This window comes from Melanerpes formicivorus, unplaced genomic scaffold (assembly GCF_026170545.1).
Source record: "Melanerpes formicivorus ecotype bairdi unplaced genomic scaffold, bMelFor1.0.p_v2 SCAF_46, whole genome shotgun sequence".
Classification (NCBI taxonomy): Eukaryota; Metazoa; Chordata; class Aves; order Piciformes; family Picidae; genus Melanerpes; species Melanerpes formicivorus.
Window position 1 is genome coordinate 4,644,981 of NW_027142398.1, and position 19,463 is coordinate 4,664,443.

The window sequence follows — 19,463 nt, forward strand, 5'->3', positions numbered from 1 at the left end:
TATAGGTAATTCATTTTATTGCATTTTATAATGCCATTGTCCATACAGATTCTTACATGCAGCTAGACCTACTGTACAGGGGTTTACCGTCTGCCCAGGCAGACACACGGAGCTCCAGAGTACAAATACACAGCACTGCTAGTTCCTTTATACAGCACAGGGACACAGCCGTGGTGGGAGAGGAAGGGGCACTCTATACACATCCTCCCTCCCCTCCACCCTCCAGCCCCCACCCTGGACCCGGCCCCACCTCCCCAGCATCCCCTTCCTACCTGGCGCCAAAGAGGAGGGATGAGGAAAAAAAACAAACCAAAAAGGGGGGAGGGGGAACCAAACAAAATGAGGGAAAAAAAGTGGTGGCAGGGCTTGGAGGCTCCTCAGGGAGGAGGAGACCCTCAGGCTGGGCACCCATTTGGGTTTCCCCACGAGCCGTCACGGGCGGTGGAAGGTTCCCAAGGCCCCAGCTCTGGCCTGGCCCTGCCTTCCCCAATGCTTCCAGGACAAAAACCTAGATCCAAGGAGCTCCTTCCTCTTGGGCTGGCCAGGTGTGTAAACAAAGCAAAGCAAAGCAACCCTTTGGCTTAATGCAGGTTCAGCTGCTGCTTCCCCTTCCACGGCCTCCCCAGCAGCTCCCCAGTGCTACCAGCACCCCTTCCCTTTGAGCACTGGTTTCTGACCCCACTGGCTCTACCCATGCTGGCTGTCTGGGGGAGGGGAGGGGAGGGTGGAGAAGAAGAAGAAAAATGAAATAATTGGGGAGGGGGGAAAGAGGGAAAAGGTAGAAAATGGAAAAATTCCTTCAGGGGAGAGAGAAGAGAAAATGCCTTCAGTTACAGAGAGGTTGCCCACAGCCTCCTCTCACAGAACTGCCCCAGGGTGGGAAGAAATTGGAAGTAAAACATACACACCCACCCCAAAAATGCAGAAAAAGCCCCAATCAGCCCCAAAGAACAATTGGTGCTGGCAGGTTTAACCCCAGAATCTCTCTAGCTCGATGTGTACAGACACACAACCCTGCCCCACGCTGTGCTTGGTGCTTGAGCCTTCCCTCTGCCCCCTCCCCACCACCAGGGTGTGTTTGAGGTAAGAGCTGTGGGGTTGTGTCCAATTCAAACCAGCAACGACAGCAAAATAATCAACCAGAGGGGTGGGAGGGGTGGGTGAGGTTAGGAGGGGACGTGGGTTGGGATGGGACCCTGCAGAGGTGGCTGGGAGGGGTGGGGGGTTAAGAGAATGAATTCAGTTTAGCCCTGAGTACCAAACTGGGCACATTTGCTGTGGCATCACCAACTGTGGCTCCTGTGTCAGCAAGGGCTGGGCAAGAGGCATCACCTGCAGCCACTGAGCTTCCCAGCCCTGTGCATGTGTTTGAAAGCAAAACAACTCCTTTCTAAGCACAGATTTCTTTCTCTGTCTGATACATACACTGAGTGCTCTTTGGAGCCAGGATGGGGGCTGCAGACCTGTTCTAGGTGCCTGGCTGTCCTCATGGGGCCTAGGGGTGATGGTGAAAGGGTATTTTGTCTGGACCCACTGGGTTCTGGAGGCAAACAGCTCACCATGGCCCCAGGAGGTATTTTTGGGGTGTCTGTACCTCTGGAAAAGCTGCAAAAATAATAAACCCCACCCTGAGCAGGGAGGGCAGAGGGTGCTGGAGGCTTCCCTGTGCTGGCTGTGCTCGTGCCTGGACCACGGCCCTGGGACCCCATCTCTAGGTTTTGCTGGACCTTAGGCAGAAACTAAGGGGGTGCAGAGCTGCTGCAAAATTAAACTGGAAGAGCACAAGGAAGGTGAGGGGAAAGGCCCCAGGGGGAGAAAAGATGGGGAGCAGCTACTGAAAGATCGCCCCAGAACCATGAAGGGCTCTGACACCATGCAGAGCTCACAGCCCCATGGCTGTGGGGAAGGACCCAGAGCACCCCCAGCAGTGGGTGGGAGCTGGGCAGTGCTCATCACCTGCTGGCAGCCCTCCCTGCACCCACATGAGCTCCTGAGTGCCTATGGCACAAACCCTGATGGCTGCCAAACTTCCCCCTCCATAGGAAGGACAAACTAGACCAGTACCAAGCCAGGCTGCGCCCAGCACAAGCCCAGGCTGCTCCCTCCCCAGGAGCACAGAGGTGTCCCAGACACACTGGAGCAGCACTGCTGGGTGACACTGGGGGCTGGCCCTGCCCCAAGAGGCACAACTGCCTCTCACTGCGGAGATGCAACCCAAAAACCCCAAAGCCTGGCTGCAGGCAGGAGATCTCCTGCTGAGGGTGAACCGTGGCTGAGCAGCAGTGGAGGGGGGGACCGGGGGCTGCACCCTCACATGCAGCCCCTTCATCCTTTGGACAAGTAAAGCAGCAACGTGTGGCAGCAGCCTTCCCCCAACCAACACCCACCTGTGGCAGCTGTAAACTTGGTTAGAACAATAACTTAAAATCTAAAGACTGGAGGGGAAAAAAAATAAAGAGAGAGAGAGAAAGAGAAAAAGGAAAAAGAAAAGGGGGAAAAAGAAGAAAAGAAAAAGACAACATAATGGAAGAGAAAAAAGAAGGAAAGAAGAAAGAAAAAGAGGAAAGAAAGAAAAAGAGGAAAGAAGAAAGAAAAAGAGGAAAGAAGAAAGAAAAAGAGGAAAGAAGAAAGAAAAAGAGGAAAGAAGAAAGAAAAAGAGGAAAGAAGAAAGAAAAAGAGGAAAGAAGAAAGAAAAAGAGGAAAGAAGAAAGAAAAAGAGGAAAGAAGAGAAGAAAAAGAGGAAAGAAGAGAAGAAAAGAAGAAGCAGAGAAGAAAAAAGGGGGAAAGGAAAATAAAGAAGAAAATGAAAGAAGAAATGGGGGGGGAGAAAAAATGAGATAAGGGAGGGGGAAAGGGGGAAAAAAGAAGACAAGGAGGAAAATAATGAAGAAAAGCAATACAAAGTTCAACAAATAAGAAAAAGGGAGGGGAAATGGAAGGAAAAAAGAGAAGGGAACGAAGTAGGAGGGGAGGGAAACCCGCGGGCACCTCCAGCCTCGCGTTTGCTTTGGAGGTACAGAGGGGATGAGGCTGGACCCACACCTCAAGAGATGGGGTTTGGTCCATGCCCCTCAGCCTGGTCAGGGTCTTTGGTGTCCAGCAGAGGCTGGGTGGGAGGCGGCGGCGGCGGGGACGAGCCGGGAGAGAGGCTGGAAGGCGATGCCGGGACGCGGGGGGCCTGGCTAAGCTCCTCCCTGGGATGTTTCGGCTGCGGCGCGGGGGAGAAACTTGGGTCGAGTGGAGACACCTAGCGAAGGCTGCCTGGGATGGGCTGCGCTGGGCGAGCACCGGCGCGGCGCCGCGCCTGCCGCTCGGGGGGCGTTTTCCGGGGGATAGGGGAGAGAAAAGGGCCCCCCTGCACCACCAGCCACGGGGGCTGCTGCTGCACCCCGTTAACAGCCCCACTGGGCTGTGCCCCCCACACCCGGTGGCTGCTGCCCTGTCACGGGGGGTGGTTTCCACTCAGCCCCACCGATGGCTGCCTGCAGGGGGGGAACAGGGAACCCCTGACCCCCATCTCTACAGGCAGCAAGAAGGATCTCAGGGGCAGGCTGTGCCGGGGACCGGAGCCCCGTGGGGATGTCACCAAGGTGATGCTTGGGGACACACAAGAACAGTCCTCCCATGACCCACGACTGCATGTTGCATTCTCACCCCAAAACGTGGCTCCTGGCGTGCTGGTGCCAGGACCCCAACACAGGGCTGGGGGCTGTGTGCTGGGGCAACGACACAGCCCCCACCACCCATGTCTCAACCCAGGGTACCAGGGACAGGGCAACAGGGAGCAGCCTCGGGGTCCCTCTGGGACAGCCCAGAGCTGGGCAAATTCCCCAAGACCCCACTGCATGCCAGGACAGCCAGTGCCAGCCTGGCCCCGCTGGGGACAGGTCCCCAAGGCCAGCACAGGGCACTGGGGAGGCCACAGCTGCTGCCAGGAGGAGCCCAGCGCTGGGTACCCACATCATCACCACCACAGAAAGAAAGAGCAGGGAGCAGAGTGGTGTTTGGTTCTCTTGTTCTCGTTATTATTGATATTTCTCTTTTTTTTTGGCATGAAGACCATCTGGTCACCTCAGCTACTGCCCTGCTGGCTCTAGACAGCTTTTGGTATCTTCCCATCTGGATGCACACAAAAGGGTAACAAAAAGAAAAGATGAAAGCAGGAGCCCCGGTGGCAGCAGGCTCAGGCTCCCCGGCCTCGGCCACCACAGGCTGGCACCAAGGTCAGCTTGGCTACCGGCAGGGAGGCCAAGCAGGGCTCACCACCAGGCTCTGCCCACGCCAGCTGCTCTGCAGGTGCTCTGTGGTGGTGGATGCTGCCTCCTCCCCACGCTGCTGCCCGTCCTCGGAGACCCTGCCCCGGCTCTGGAGGAGGAAGGGGGCATGAAGAGGACCAGGAGCTGCTCCCTGAAGTCGATGTTGTGCCAGCAGCCTTCCACGCACGGGCTGGGAGAGATGTCACTGCTGCAGCCAGCGTTGAGAAGGAGGCAGGGAGGGAGGGGTCCTCGCTCCTGGCAATGGTGGTCGGCCAGGGATGGTCACCACTGGTGGGAGCCACCAACACCCCCACCAGCAGGGACTGGGGGGCTTGGGGAAGGCCACCAGTCCAGGGTGGGTGTTCTGCTTGCTGGGCAGTTTAACAACCTGCCCGAGGTTCCAAGGCAAAGGGGACACAGCCCCACTGGCACGCTGGTCCTCGTCCTTCCCCCAGGTGCAAGCCCAGCGTCCAGACCATGGCAGAGAACTCGCCCCCATTTCTGCCGTTTCTTCCCCCAAAGCTGGGTGGAGGCAGCACGTGGGCAGGGTCCACAATCGATCCCTCCTAGTGCAAAGCCCACTGGGGGACAGAGAGACAACAGCAGGTTCCTGCCATCGCCTTCCCTCCCCAGGGTGGTCACTGGCAGAGGCTTGAGCATCGCGGGGTGGCAGAGAGCCGCAGGGGAGGAGGGGACAGAGGAAGCCTCCCTGTGCCCACCGTGCACAAGGAAGGAAGGAAGGAAGGAAGAAAGGAAGGAGGGAGGGGACCATTTCGGACAGGAGCAACCTACCATCCTCGTTCACCAGTCACTAACCAAGGGAGGAGGGGAGGCAAAGTCCAGCTCTTGGGTTTTTTGCTTCTGGCGCCGTGGGCCGTGGCCCGCGGCAGGGGTCGGTGCCCGGGGCTGCAGCGCAGGGCAGGGGGAGCGTGAGGGAGGCGCCGGCAGCAGCAGGTGGTCGCACCAAGGAAACCCTTTTTGCTTTGTGGAAGTGCCTTTAAGAAACAGGTTAACGCTGAAGGTCACCTTGGGGAGGTGGGAGCCGTCGCTTGGTCTCCGTCTGGGAGGGTGGGAAGGGTTTGCCCCTCGGTGGGGAGGAGGAAGGGGTCCTTAGGACAAGTCTTCCACCGGCAGCTCCTCCTCCAGGTCCCTGTCGTCAGGGATCGTCACATTCTGGTTGGTGGTGGCCATCAGGGAGACAGGTCTGCTGTCGTCCTCTGCCTCGGCTGGCTCCTCCTTCACGTGCACTGGGTGGCTGTAGGGAGGGAAGCCTTCAGCCTCGGGCAGCAGGTCCCACTGCCCACAGCCCCACCCAGCCCTTGTTCCACCTCTGCCCTCACCCAGGTGATGGGAGGCCACCAGCAGCTCCCAGCGCCACCCCCCCTGAGCTCCAAACCCTCCAGCAGCCCAGCACCACCCCCCAGCACCCCCACCCAGCACCCCTCAGGCCCTCTGCCCAGCCAGGCTGACCTGTACTGCTGCGGGGACAGGCGAGGGCTGCTGCTGCCGTTGCTGTTGACCTGCTCCACGGTGCTGCTGACATCGTCGTGGCCCACGTGCAGCATGCCGCTGGCGGCGCTGGTGTTGATCATGGTCGGGCTGTTGAGCAGGGGGAAGCTGCTCTCTGCCAGCGCAGCCTGCAACAGAAAGCGGCAGCTGGGGGCACGGGGGGTGGCAGAGGGCGGTGGAGGGGCTGGGCTGCGGAGCAGGGAAGGCTCAGCCCCCCAGCGGCTCTGCCAGGGCCGGGGCTGGGGTCCTCACCTGGTAACTTGCATTAAGTGCTCCGTAACCGAGTCCTGAAATCATGTTCTTGACCAAAGTTGGACTCCTGCGGGGAGAGAGGAAGCAGAGCAAGGCTCAGCTGGGTGCTGCTGGCCCCAGGGGGGGGATGGGGCAGGCAGCAGGGGTGGGGGTGGGCCGGGGGCACCCACCCTGTCATCTTTGGTGGCCTTCTCTTTTGGTACTCGTGCTCGTCCACGGTCCAGACGGCTCCCTTGACGTTCTCCACGCGCACGAAGCACTTGTGCAGGCTCAGGTTGTGGCGGACGGCGTTCTGCGGGCACAGCAGGGGCAGGCTCAGCACCACGGCCCTCACCTCGCTGCCCAGACCCCCTCCTCCTCTTCCTCCCCATCCTCCTCCTCACCCAAGGCTCCGGGCCGTCCCGCTCACGCTTGGTTTGTCTCTACAGCCAAACACTCTGCCCAGCCAGGCGGGGATGCTGCACACTCTCCCCCACCGCATCAGCAAGCAGGGGGGTTAGGAGTTGAGCCCCCAGACCACACCTGGGACACGACCCTGCTCCATGGGCCTTAGCCACGAGCTGAGGACGATGGGGACAGCGTGGGACAAGTGACACCAGCATGGCCCTGGGAGCAGAGCTGCCCTCTTGGCTGCAGCTGACTGGGTGCAGCCAATCTTTTCCTTTCTTCCCCCCCCCTTCCCCCTTTCTCCCCCTCCTCCCTTTTTGGTCCTTTCCCTCCCTTTCTTCTTTACCTCTCCCATCTTTACATTTCTAAATGTAAAATAAAGAGACACACACGTAGGCAGACAGCGCAGCCCCGGGAGGGCCCGGCTCCCTTTTCCCCTTCCAACTCCCTGCCATTTGCTACTGCCCCTATTTCATTACCAATTTTAATTTGCCTCTAATTAAATCCTGTGTATTTTTCCGACTCACTTGCTAATCCATGAGGGAGGCAGGAGGCTGGAGTGGAATCTCTCCCAGCTATAATTACAAAGGGCCTAATCACGCCGGGGCTCTGCCTTTGAATAAATTTCCTTGCATTAAGGTTCTCAGATTCTCTGCCTTGCAAATGAGAATGACCCCAATTTCAGGAAGTTGGCCTTGGAGGGGGGTTTTTTATTTTATTTTATTATTATTATATATATATTTATTTATTTTTTTACTTCCAGCCCTGCTTGGTGCTGAGAGAATCATTCCTCACACTGCGGCACCAGCCCCGAGTGGAGAGGTCGAGCAGGGGGCTGGGGAAACAAAGGAGCTGCCCAGCACGGCAAGGCAAAGGGAGACACAAGGACTGGACCCCCCCCACCCTGCACTACTAAGGGTTACAGAGTCCCCAGGAGCTTCATCACATCACCTCTGTTCCTCTCTAATGGAAGGACAAAGCCAAGCAAAGATGGGCTCCTTCTGGCAGCATCCTTCCATCCAACCTTCCTTCCATCCAACCTTCCTTCCATCCATCCATCCAGCTTCATGCATTTCCATCCTTCCATCCATCCTTCCATCCATCCATCCAGCTTCATCCATTTCCATCCATCCATCCATCCTTCCATCCATCCATCCAGCTTCATCCATTTCCACCCATCCATCCTTCCAACCAACCTTCCATCCATCCATCCATCCATCCATCCATCCAGCTTCATCCATTTCCTTCCTTCCATCCATCCATTCGTCCACCTTCATCCATTTCCACCCATCCATCCTTCCTTCCAACCTTCCATCCATCCATCCATCCACCTTCATCCATTTCCATCCATCCATCCATCCTTCCATCCATCCATCCACCTTCATCCATTTCCATCCATTTCCATCCATCCATCTTTCTAATCTTCTTTCCAACCTTTCACCCATCCTTCCATCATGGAATGGTTTGGGTTGGAAGGGATCTCCAAAGCTCATCCAGTCCAACCCCCTGCAGTCAGCAGGGACATCCTCCACCAGATCAGGTTGCTCAGAGCCTTGTCAAACCTAGCCCTGAATATCTCCAGGGATGGGGCCTCAGCTGCCTCCCTGGGCAACCTGTTCCATCCATCCCTCCATCCCTCCTCTGCCCACCCCAGCCTCCCTGGCTGTGCCACCATTGCTGGTGCTGCCATGGTGGCCCCTGTGACAGCCAGCTCAGAGAGTGCTGAGCAGCAGGGAGGGGCAGGTTCTGGCTGCCCTCACTGTTCCCCAAAGGAAATCTTAGCAAGGAGTCCCTGGCTCCAAGGAGCTGGTTCCTGGGAAGGAGATTCAGGCACAGGTGCTGCTGTTAGATGCTTTTTTGGGGGGAAACCCAGAGGCTGCACCAGGAAGTGTTTAAGACCAGGCTGAATGAGGCCTGGGCTAGTGGGAGGGGTCCCTGAATGGTCTTTCAGGTCCCTCCCAACTCGAGCCATTCACCACTACAAACTCCAGGTCAGCAGCCAGCCTGGCTCCTCAGGTGGTGCCTGGTGGGTGCAGAGCCAGGTGCCAGGGTGCCAGCCCAGTGCCATCGTTGGTTGTACCCAGAGGGATGTGCTCCATGTGGGATGTGCCCTGTCCATGGAGAGAAAGCCTGCCTCATCCTCAGACCTTGTGCTGGCATCACCCAGAGAGGAGAGGTCTGGCTGTGCTCAGCACCACACAGATGTTCCAGGCAGCTGGAACTCCACAGGGGACTCCAGACACTGCTGTGCTCCAGGGCCAGGAGGGAGCAGGGTGAGCCCCTGGCCCTTGCTCTGTCCTTGCACCAGCTCTGAACAGCAGCTCCCTGCCCACAGCTGGGGGTCTGAAGTGCAGCTGGGGCTGGGTCCTGCTGCTGCCCTTGAACCCCTGTCCCTTGGCAAGCAAACACAGGAATTCCTCCCCCACTGGGGCCGGATCCTGCCCCACGCTCCCCTTCCTCCTTCCTGTGCAGGCAGGGGACTCCTCATCCAAACAAAGCCCTGATTAAAGGCAAGAAGCGTGGCAGAGCTGAAACCTTTCCTGCCATGGAGACACAGCCCCAGCCCAGCAGTGCCCACGGTGCCCCTGTGCCCCCCCTGCTCCAGGCAATGTGTTTGCAAAGGCAGCAGAGGAGAGATCAACCCTGGCAGAGGGCAGGATGCGACTGCAGCACTGCAGCCTGGGATGCTCCACTCCCAGTGCTGGCTGTCAGGCAGGGTGCTGCCCCCAGGGCACAGAGGAGGTGCCAGGTGAGCCCCCCCAGCATGAGAATCCTCCTCCCTGGTGCCTGGGGCAGGGGGGGGTGTCCCTGCCTCCTCCTGAAGTGGCTTTTGTATTCCAGCAGTGTTTGCTCAGAGCCAGGCTTGGCTGCTCTGTTTGCTTCTCATCTTTGTCTTTTCTAATGATGTTTGCTTTACACCCCCAGCCTCACTCCCTGTGCTGTGCTGGGCATCTCCTCACGGCCCCCCCACACCACACCACAGCTCTGCCTCACCATGGGGCTGAGGTAACCCCACCTGGGCCCCCCTGCCCCATGCCAGGGGGAAGCTCCAGCAGGGGAGGAGGGAGAAGCTGCTGCAGGAGCTGTGGTTTTCCAGGGAGGGAAACTCTTTGCTGTTTCCTGAGCATCCCCTTGGCTTTGGCCACCAAAAGTTGTGATGGGAATCATCCTTCCCCCAGCAGCTCTTCTGAATCCCTTTTGGTGGTGGAACAGGGAAAATAAAGAGCAGCAACAAGGGAACCAGAAGGGCTGGGGGATGCCCCTCTGAGACATCAGCTCTGCCCCTGGGTAGCACAGGCCTGGGGGAGCCACACACAGCAGAATATTTGCTCCTTTCAGCTAGGAAAAGGCAGGGAAAGGCTTTTCCACCTGCCAGGATCTGATTCCACAGACTGGGAAACTGAGGCATGGAGCAGGGAAAGGCTGCCCTGGAGGGCCCCAGTGTCAGAGAATCACAGCTTCCCAGATTGCATTGGGTTGGAAGGGAGCCTCCAGGGGCACCTTGTCCACCCCCCTGCAGGCAGCAGGGACTCCTCCAGCTGCAGCAGCTTGCTCAGGGCCACACCAAGTCTGACCTTGGTTGTCTCCAGGGATGAGGCTTCCCATGTCCTGGGAGCAGCAATGGCCACGCTGGGCTCCCCCCATCCCAGTGCTCCCCATCCCTCCCCATCCTCTCTCCAAGAGCCTCGGCAGGGCACTGCTGGTCCCAGCGCTGCTGCCAGCTTGCAGTGCTGCTGGATGCCATCAGGGGCACTCCAGACTGTCGCAGGGCCACGGCCAGCTCCAAAAGTAGGGCTCAAGCACCTCTGATGGCTCCTGTCCTCTTCTGTCCCACTGCCACCAGCCTGTGGGGATGCTTGGGGTGTGCCAGGAGCTACCTGGAGAACTTTGGAGCCAAACTACTTCTTATTCACCCAGTGGCTGCTGTGGTGAAGCAAAGCTCTGCTGTGAGGAGCTCCAGGTCTGCAGCAGGACACAGGGGGGCCCTGGGCCCCAGAACAACCCAGCTCTCCCTGCCCCTTTCCAAATGCCCCAGCTCTCCCTGCCCCTTTCCAAATGCCCCAGCTCTCCCTACCCCTTTCCAAATGCCCCTCCTTTATTCTCATTCTGGGGCTTTTGCAAGCATTCCAGACTTTTCCACTGCCACTTTCCCTCTGCCACTTCACTTCCCCCTGCCCCAAGCAGCAGGAAGCTGAGTCCCAAGTAAAGACAAGCAGTAGGAAACAAGAAACAAACCTTTTCTGGGGCAGTAACTGCTCCCCACAACCACCTCAGCTCCTCTGAGCTCTCCACTTCTAACCAACCACGGAGGGAGCAGCCCCAGCACTGCCCCCAAACTCACAGCCAACAGCCCAGCCCCCTGGTGCCCAAAGCTTCCAAACCTGCCCCAAAAGCTCCATGCTGGGGGAGCTGAGTGGCACAGGCACCCACCTGGGGTCTTGCAGCAGAGCTGATGCTGCCCCCCCAGCCATCACCACTCCCCTTCCAGCCCCACGGAGCAGCAGCAGCATCCTTGGCCACCACTGAGACCCAGGCACCGCATCTCACAGCCTCTCAAGGAGCCACCAGCCCCCAGGCCATCATTAACCTTCTTTGCTATTTTGAGTGTCTCCCTTCTTTCCTCTGCCCTTCTCCTGGCTCTGCTCCAGCCCCAGCCCCACAGAAGGAACCAGGTTCACCCAGCAGCATATCCTACTGCACAGCTGATGTGTCCCCAGGGCCCAGAGGATGCCTTTGGGGCGGGGGGGGAGGGTGTCCATGAGATCATTCCCTGCACCGCCTGGGAGCTGTGCGAGGAGCTGGGCCTTCAGCACAGGGGCCGGAGCACCTCCTGCAGCTGGCAGTGCTGGGGGGGTGCCAAGGGGCACAGGGTGGGTGAGTGCCAAGGGGTGAGCCCCGTGGCACCCAGCAGGGCTGTCCTCACCTTCCAGGTGGCTGTGTTCCTCCGGAAGTAGGCAAACATCCGCGTGAACCAGTTATAGATCTCGTTCAACGTTAGCTGCCTGTCAGGGGTCTCCAGGATGGCCTGAGGAACCAGAGAGGGCACAAGAGGGTCACTCCCCATGGCCTGGCCAAGGACTGCTTGGAAGGGTTGGTGGCAACAGGAAGGGGAGCAGTGGTTTGAAACTAGAGCAGGGGAGGCATAGGTTGGACTTTAGGAGGAAGTTCTGCACTGCAAGAGTGGTGAAATGCTGCACCAGGGTGACCAGAGGTGGGGTTGAGGCCCCCTGGAGACACTCAAGGTCAATCCTGATGTGGTCCTGAGCAGCCTGCTCCGGCTGGAGCTGTCCCTGCTGCCTGCAGGGGGCCAACAAGAGGAGCTTTGGAGGGTCCCTCCCCAGCCAACGCATTCTGTGATTCTGTGGTTCGATGCCCACCGTGTGGTGAGCCCCAGGGGGTAGAAACGGGGGCTCAGCGGGCACAGGGCCCCTCCAGGGCTGAGAAAGCGTGGGGAGAGCCAGGCTCAGCCCAAGGTGTGCCAGGAGCAGGCCCGGGGGGCACTCACCTGCCGGATGAGCGAGGCGTAGGTGAAGGGCGGCCGGACGTCGGCGTTCTTGTAGAACTCGTGGTTCTGTGCCAGCTCTGCGGGGGGGACAGAAGGGGGAGGTGACCCCACGCTGCCACCTGGGCACTGCGCCAGGGAGGGTGCTGAGCTCCCAGCGCCCCGCCTCACCTGAGGAGATGGGGGTGCAGAACTTCTCCGAGTTCCTCCTGCGGATGGGGCCCACGCTGTGCAGGGTGGAGGAGCTGATGACGGAGGGGCCCTGCCGCAGGGGGGTGATGGGCGCCGTGGCCGAGGTGGGGGGATGAGGTAAACCGTCAGGGAACGTGTCGGAAGTGCTCTTGGAGAGGGTGGCGCTGGAGACCAGGTTCAGCTGCAGGGACAGGCAGGAAGGAGGGCAGGAGGTTGGGCGCCGGTGCAGGGGGAAGGGCAGGAGGTGGGAGAGCCCCTGGCACACCCCCAGGGATGGGCCACAGAGTGGGAAGCAAAGGGGCTGGGATGGGAGAGGGTCTGCAAGCAAGGGGCAGGTTGCAAGTGCAGGGCAGGATGCAGCCACAGGATGGGGATGCAGCTGCAGGACAGGCTGCAGCCGTGGGACAGAAATGCAGCCATGGGATGGGGATGCAGCTGCAGGACAGGCTGCAGCCACGGGATGGGGATGCAGCTGCAGGACAGGCTGCAGCTGTGGGACAGAAATGCAGCCATGGGATGGGGATGCAGCTGCAGGACAGGCTGCAGCTGTGGGACAGAAATGCAGCCATGGGATGGGGATGCAGCTGCAGGACAGGCTGCAGCCGTGGGACAGAAATGTAGCCATGGGATGGGGATGCAGCCACTACCGTGGGAAAGGGATGCAGCTGCAGGAAAGAATGCAACCACAGGGTAGAGATGCAACCACAGGAGAGGGAGCCAGCTGCAGGACAGGAGGCAACCACGGGATGGGGATGCAACCACGGGAGAGGATGCACCCAGCAAAGAGGAAGCACCCACTGCACCCCTGAGCCGCTGGAGCAGCTCAACAGGTTGGCACAGGCTGGGTTTCACTCCTGCCTGCTCCTTGCACCAGCACAAAGGCCCAGGCCGAGGGTGCTGCAGCACGGTTAGGGCATGGCCATCCCCAGGAGCTCATCCAGCTGGGCCACCCAGGGCCGTGGTGCCCATGCATGGGGCAGGGAGGGCAGAGGGAGGAGAGGGGGAGGCTGTGGGGTGTAGGAGGGCAGGAGGGACACGCACGCTTACAGGTTGGCTGAAAGGCTTTGGCTCTGAGGGCCTCATGTGCAGATGAGCCATCATGGCCTGCAGACGCTCGCTCTCCTTGGCTAGCTGTGGGAGGCAGGAAGCAGAGGGTCAGGCAGGGCTGGCAGTCACCCACCCAGGTGCCCACGAAGCCCCCAGACCTGGCTCTGGGCAGGCAGCATCCCCCAGTGTCCCTGCAGCAGCAACCTCCTGAGAGCCCCAGTGGGACTGCAGGACCCATCACGGGGGGGCTGCTGCTGCTCCAGCTCTGAGTGTGTAGCCAGATGACAAATCCATGGCCAGGTGGAGTCACTCCTTGGCCCCTCAGGCTGCCATCCAGCGGCATGGCCCTGTCCTGACCACCCAGCCCAGCCTTTGCTCTCCTTCTTGGGTGCTCTGGTGCCAACCATCCTCATGCCCTTCACCTTCCTCTAGCCTCTGCTGCTCACCGCAGCTCCCTGTCCATCCACCCATTCCTCCATCCATCCATCCATCCATCCACCCATCCATCCCTCTGTCCATCTACCCCTCCATCTTCCTGTCCATCCACCCATCCACCCCTCCCTCCCTCTGTCCATCCACCCCTCCATCCTCCCAGGCCCCCCCACGTCGCTCTAATTGCGCTGCCGCCTGTGCGCTCCCCGCAGCGTGCGGAGGGTGAAATATTCACTGTGGCACCGGGGGAGATCTTGAGCCCGTTGGAGGCGATGGGATCTGACACCTGCTCTCTCCCCGTCACCTTCCCTTTCCTCTGCCACCCCTCAAAGCTTGGGGCTCGGCCGCCTCCCTTCTCCCCTGCCGGCTCCCTGCTAGCCGAGCACCCTCCCCGGGGTCGGTGGCTGGGGCCGGGAGCTGGGCGAGGAAGGGGTTAAAGGCAGGAGGCAGAGCGGAGTTCGCCGCAAGTTTGGAGCAGGTCGGATGCCTGCGTGCTGTCGTGGTGCTCATTAGAGCTGACAGCTCTCCCCTCGTGATGCAGACACTCAGTGCCGGCACAGCAGGAGCTCCGCGCTGAAAACTTTATAATTGGTAGCTGCGGTGGCAGGTTCTCCTCGCTGCACTCCCAGCGTTCTGCTCGCTTTTCAGCTTGGGTTTTCGCCCCCCCTCCCCACCTCCCCTCCTTCCTTTCCTCCCCTCTTTAAGCCCCAGTAATTGCTTTCAACCTCTGGCGGCAGCGAGGGGCTGGGGAGCAGGATGCGATCGTGCAGCTTCGCCTGGCAGCTTCCCCACCCGGGAAGGTTTAGCTCAGTCCCTCCCCACCCTGCAGCCTCCAACTGCTGCAGCCGCAGGTGGAGGCTTACAAGGCTTCTGTGGCCCATTGGCCCCTGCCCTGGGGCTGCCATTCCCTGTGACCATAGAATGGTTTGGGCAGGGACACCTCCCAGCAGCCCAGGATGCTCAAGGCTTCATCCAGCCTGGCAATAAACAGCCCCAGAGAGGGGGCATCCATGACCACCTTGGGCAACCTGTTCCAGTGTCTCCCCACCTTCACTCTAAAGAAGTTCTTCCTCATCTCCAGGCTCAGTCTCTCCTCTCCCAGCTCAAAGCTATTGTTCCTCATCCTGGCACTCCCAGTCCTTGTCAAAAGTCCCTCCCCAGCTTTCCTGCAGCCCCCTTCAGGTATGATGCCCACTGCCACACACAGCAATGGGCACAAACCGCTCTCAGCTCCTGCCAGCCAGGCACTGTCGTGCCATGGTGAGGCCCAGATCTTCTGACAGAGGGTCCCATTTTCCTCCCTGACCCCTTTCAGGTCCCCAGATCAAACCCCTCAGTGCCACTCCTTCCATTTTTCTCCCCCTCCTCTCCACTGCCCAATTTCACAGCTCAGGTTGGGCACTCAGCGAGGTTGGCAAAGCACTATTTAAAGAGCTGCCTTTCCAAAAATAGCAGCTCTGAAGCTGGGCTCCAAAGACCATCCTCAGCCACCAAAATAAGTGACCTCATTTCCAAATTGCCCAGCAGCCCTGAGGGCTCCTGCTGGGGCAGCACAACTGGGCATGAGGGCTGGGGCACAGCTCGTGTTGCCCTCTCAGACAGCGTTTGCCTTCCAGGCTGGTTGCATCTCCTTGTACCCATCACAGGAACCCTTTGGACAGGAGATGGTTTGTGCCTTCCTGCAGCCCCATCATCATCATCATCATGCAGGCATGGTGGCATCAGAGGGCAAACTAATCTAAGGGTCTTCCAGGTCTTGATCCCCACCAGGATGTGACCCAGGGCCAACACTTTGGGAAAGGATGATGGAAGTGAGCCCCTGGGGTGGCTGCTTCGCTCCCTAGGCCCCAAACGTCACTACCCACCTCCTGCAGAGAGCAGCCAGGACATGGAGCTGGAAAGGAGATGGCTTTTGGAGATGGCTTTTGAAAGCTGTGCCCCTCAAAGGCAGGGCAGCACCCACCTGTATTTCCAGCTGCTGTACCACTTGCATCTGGACTCGACACTGGGCCGTGCTTCGGTCGTCAAGTGCATGTTCTGTGTTGAGGTGTCTGGGGGGGACAACAGGAGGAGGTTATGCCTGGATGTCCCCAGAACGTGGCCCCTCCACTGGGACACACACCTGGGATCAGCCCTGACCTGCAGGCCACCTCTAGCACAGCAATGCCCAGGGAGATGCCCATCAGGCACTGCCCCTGCCAGGAGTGCTCTGGCCCAAAGCAGAGGGAGCAGGAGGAAAACCAAGGTCAAGCAACCTGGGCTGTGCCTCCTCCTCAAACCTGGGCTGCAGGGCAGATGTAGACAACTTGTGTTGTCTCCCACAAGTGCTGAGGAGCAGTCACTGATTGATGGGAAGTCCTTGAGAAGGCTGCTGGCAGGAGGAGCCCAGGAGGACCTGAGGAGCAGGTTTCCAGGACAAAGGTGGCAAGAAGGAGGTTTGCTTACAACCTCTAAGGAATCCTCAAAGGCAGAAGGTGACATTTCCAGGGTGCTTCTCATCCCACTGCTTTCATGTCCTGTGTTTCTAAGGCACTTTATAGAGCACCAGGACCTTTGGTCCTCCCCCATCTCAGGCAGGGACAAAGCTCCCAGCAGAGACAAGCAGCCAGGGACAGGGATACCACTCATGGCAGAGCCAAGGACAAAGCTCAGCGTTGCTTTGGGGGTGTCCCCAGCAAAGTGGCAACCTGGGGGCCCACCTGGCCTCAAGGACATTGCATGTCTGGGCCATGTCCTTGCTGGGGTGGCTGCAAATCCAGGGGGGTCTTCACTGGAGGGTTGAGAAAGGCTGAGGGAGAATGCTGGGCATCAGGGCAAACTGTACCAGGTCACCCAAATGGTGGCAGCCAGTGCTGGGTGTCCCAGGGCCAGGGCAGAATGTCTGAGAGGTTTCTGCTGAGACCTCTCAGGAGATGTTCTGATGGGGAAGATGGCAGGAGTCTCACCCAGCTGTTTGTGAGAGCCTTCCAGCCCCAGCTTGCAAAAACAAGTTAGGTAACTGGGAGCAGCTGCCAAGCCCCTGTGTGAGCAAAACCCCAGCCCTGCCTCAGCCCTGATCTGCAGGGCTGCAGCTGGCCCTGGCTGCCTGCTCCTCTCCCCACACAGCAGACTGAGGGCACTGCTGGTGCTTCAGGGGCAAAGCTCTTGAGAGCCTAGGCTGTGCTGAGCAGGAGAGGAGACATCTCCCACCTTTTGTAAACCACTGCTCCAAGGCCAAACTGCTCCTTTCCACCCCAGCACTGAGGCCTTCCAAGCTCCTCCGTGGAGGTGAAGCTCAGAGGAGGCTCCACAGCAGCGCTCAGGCTCAGTGAGGTCCCTGCTGCAGCTGGACTCTGCCTTTGGGAGCTGGAAGTGCTCAATCTGCCTGTCCCACACCATGGCACTCATGCTGGCAGAGAAGGGACAGCTCTTCACTAGGCTGTCCCTTGGGCAGCTCTCTCCTGCAGGCACCAGGTGTGCTCAGGGGGTCAGGGCCCTGGCTGGCACCGCAAGGCTCTCCTGGCACCACAACCCAGCCCTGGCCATCCCCTGCCAACTCCAGCTCCAGCTTCCAAACTGGAGCTTGCTCACCTGCCCTGTGCCATGCAAACATGCCCATAGAGCCTGCAGGAGATGCCTTATCTAGGGTGACCCCATGAGTCAGAGGAAGGAGGATGCAGGAGCCTGACTCACTCAGTCCTCACCAGGCAACACTTCCTTCGCACCTCTCATCCTCCTGTGCCACACCTCTGCCCAGCTCATTCCTGGGGGACAGTGTGCTCTGAGGGATGCTCCCACTGGAGCCAGCCACAACAGGGGGTGGGATTAGTTTGTGCCCCCCCCCCAAGATCTCCCTGGTGGAGAGGGAAGCAGAGGCTGGTTGGTCTCGGCTGCTGCGCTGAGCAGACAGCCGGAGAGGCTGATGGGGGAAGAAGCCAGCGAGCCAGCCAGGCAGCCAGGCAGCCAGGCAGCCCGTCAGCTCCTTCTGATGTCTTTGCTAAAAATCCTGGCTACAAAGAGATCTAATTGCAAATGAACTAATTAAGTAAACCTCTGACGAAGCGTGAAAACAATTTGTTTGACCCTGACGCTAGCAGAGGGCTCCTCGACAGCAGAGTTAATCAGTCAGCGCCGGAGCCCACAAGCAGTGTCAGCAGGCTGCTGCCATCTGCTTCCCCCTCGCCCCCCAGGAGGGCAGCAGCCAGCTCCCCTCGCCTGCTGCCCGCTCCTGCCCTCTCCTGCCCGCTCCCCTGGGCCTCTTCTCCTCTACACCAGTCCCTGGGGGTTTTCTCCTTCCTCATGGGACCCCGCAGCTCTGGGCAGACAAACTTTGGGGCGTCCAGCCCCATTGCCAGGGTCTCCCCCTCCACCAGCCCCATGCTGTCCCGGCCCAGGGGTGCAGGCTTTGCCCTCCCCTGGGAAGATCTCCCTCCAGGCAGGGAGCACTTACTTGACAAACTGTCCCAAGTCCTCACAGAGGGTTTCGCAGCCAGGCCACTTGCATTCTCCGTGGCCGTAGAGTGGGTGGGAGCCAGGGGTCTCTTCGTGGGAAGAGCTGCAGAGGATGGAAGGGGACTGTGTCAGATGGGACAGCTGTGATGCTCCAGCGTTCCCACGCAGGGGGCCAGCCCTGCAGGACCCACAGGAGGGGGATGATGACCCCCAGTGATGGCTCCCAGCCCTCCACAGGCACAGCAAAACCGGGACAGGACTCACAGAAACCTTCCAACCCTCCCGACCCTGCTGCCAGCTCCACAGGTGATGGATCCTGGCCCCTTCCACCTCTCCAGGGGTAAAAGCACAAAGTGCCAGGGCCTGGCCCAGCTCTACCTGTCCCTTCTCGGCGTGTGCATGGTGCTCTGTCCATTGGGCAGAGGGTGATGGGAAATGGGAGGCGAGACCTTGGCGGCCGAAAACGAGGTAGAGTTGGAGGTGTTGGTGGTGAGGTCGAGACCTTCCTGCTTAATGCTGTCCTCAACGGGCTGGGCAGCTGTGACCTCCTTCCAGAGCTGCTGGAGGTCCGAGGGGCACACAGCTATGGCATGGGGAGCAAGCAGGCACTGTCAGCAGGGAGAAGGAGCAGCAGCACCCACTGGCACCCATGCACCAGGCTGCCTCAGCACCCCACAGCCCCACTCCCTGTGCCCAGGCAGCACAGCTCAGTCCCCAGAGCTCAGGCAGCTCGGTGTAGGCTGTGCCCCAGGAGACCATGGATTCATGGAATCACTCAGGGTGGGAAAGGTTGGGAAATCACCACCCAAAGCAGGGCACAGCACTCTGTGCTGGTGGCTGGGGAGCAGAGGCTGCATGGCTCCATTTGGAAGCCCAAACCAAGCCACCCACAGCACCTGAGGAGCCCTGCAGAGCCCCTCTGGAGAGGAGAAGACCCCTGCTCTCCAAACCTCTCTACCAGAGGAAGCCAGGGGCCAAATCCTGTGCACAACCCAGCTCCAGCTCCCCTGAGCTGCTTCCACCATTAATGCAGTCCCCCCCCCGCCTCCCTCCAATTTTAGAGGGAAAAATCAGCATTCCCAGGCTGGGTTAGGGTCCTTACCTTGGGGCAGGGTCTGCAGGGGCACGGTGCCCTGCCCTGGCGGGAGGCTGACCAGCCCTTGGCGCTGCAGGTTTAACAGGTGCTGCTGCTGGAGCTGCTGCATCTGCAGGAGCTGCTGCTGGAAGGCCAGCTGCTTGTTCCCTAACGGCTGCCGGGAGACAAAAGGGAGAAATCAAAGCCTGTTATTTCCGAGCCTTGCAGCAGAAACCCTCGCAGGGGAGGCGGTGGCCCAGCGCCGGCAGCCAGGGATGCCCGCGGCGGTGGGGCCGCGGCCGTGCCCGTCCCCGTCCTGCCGCTGGGCTCTGTGTCTGCTCAGCTTGCGGCCGAGCCGGACGAAGGCTTTGATCTATCG

General features: G+C 59.6%; 1 protein-coding gene across 3 annotated transcripts in view; it reads right to left on the reverse strand.

Annotated features, from left to right (window-relative positions):
* FOXP4 (forkhead box P4) overlaps window positions 1–19,463 on the reverse strand; it is a 68,258-nt gene continuing 48,795 nt past the window's right edge. For 2 of the 3 annotated variants that reach the window (XM_068159783.1, XM_068159784.1), the window contains exons 6-17: window positions 19,112–19,259; window positions 18,388–18,592; window positions 18,008–18,112; window positions 15,542–15,629; window positions 13,141–13,230; window positions 12,079–12,280; window positions 11,911–11,987; window positions 11,329–11,430; window positions 6,188–6,309; window positions 6,018–6,084; window positions 5,727–5,893; window positions 1–5,511 (exon numbers count right to left, since the gene is read on the reverse strand). In XM_068159783.1, coding sequence (XP_068015884.1) covers window positions 5,367–5,511; window positions 5,727–5,893; window positions 6,018–6,084; window positions 6,188–6,309; window positions 11,329–11,430; window positions 11,911–11,987; window positions 12,079–12,280; window positions 13,141–13,230; window positions 15,542–15,629; window positions 18,008–18,112; window positions 18,388–18,592; window positions 19,112–19,259 — 1,518 coding nt within the window. In that variant the 3' untranslated portion in view covers window positions 1–5,366. The remainder of the gene's footprint in view (window positions 5,512–5,726; window positions 5,894–6,017; window positions 6,085–6,187; window positions 6,310–11,328; window positions 11,431–11,910; window positions 11,988–12,078; window positions 12,281–13,140; window positions 13,231–15,541; window positions 15,630–18,007; window positions 18,113–18,387; window positions 18,593–19,111; window positions 19,260–19,463) is intronic. The other variant, XM_068159785.1, reaches the window with a different exon arrangement.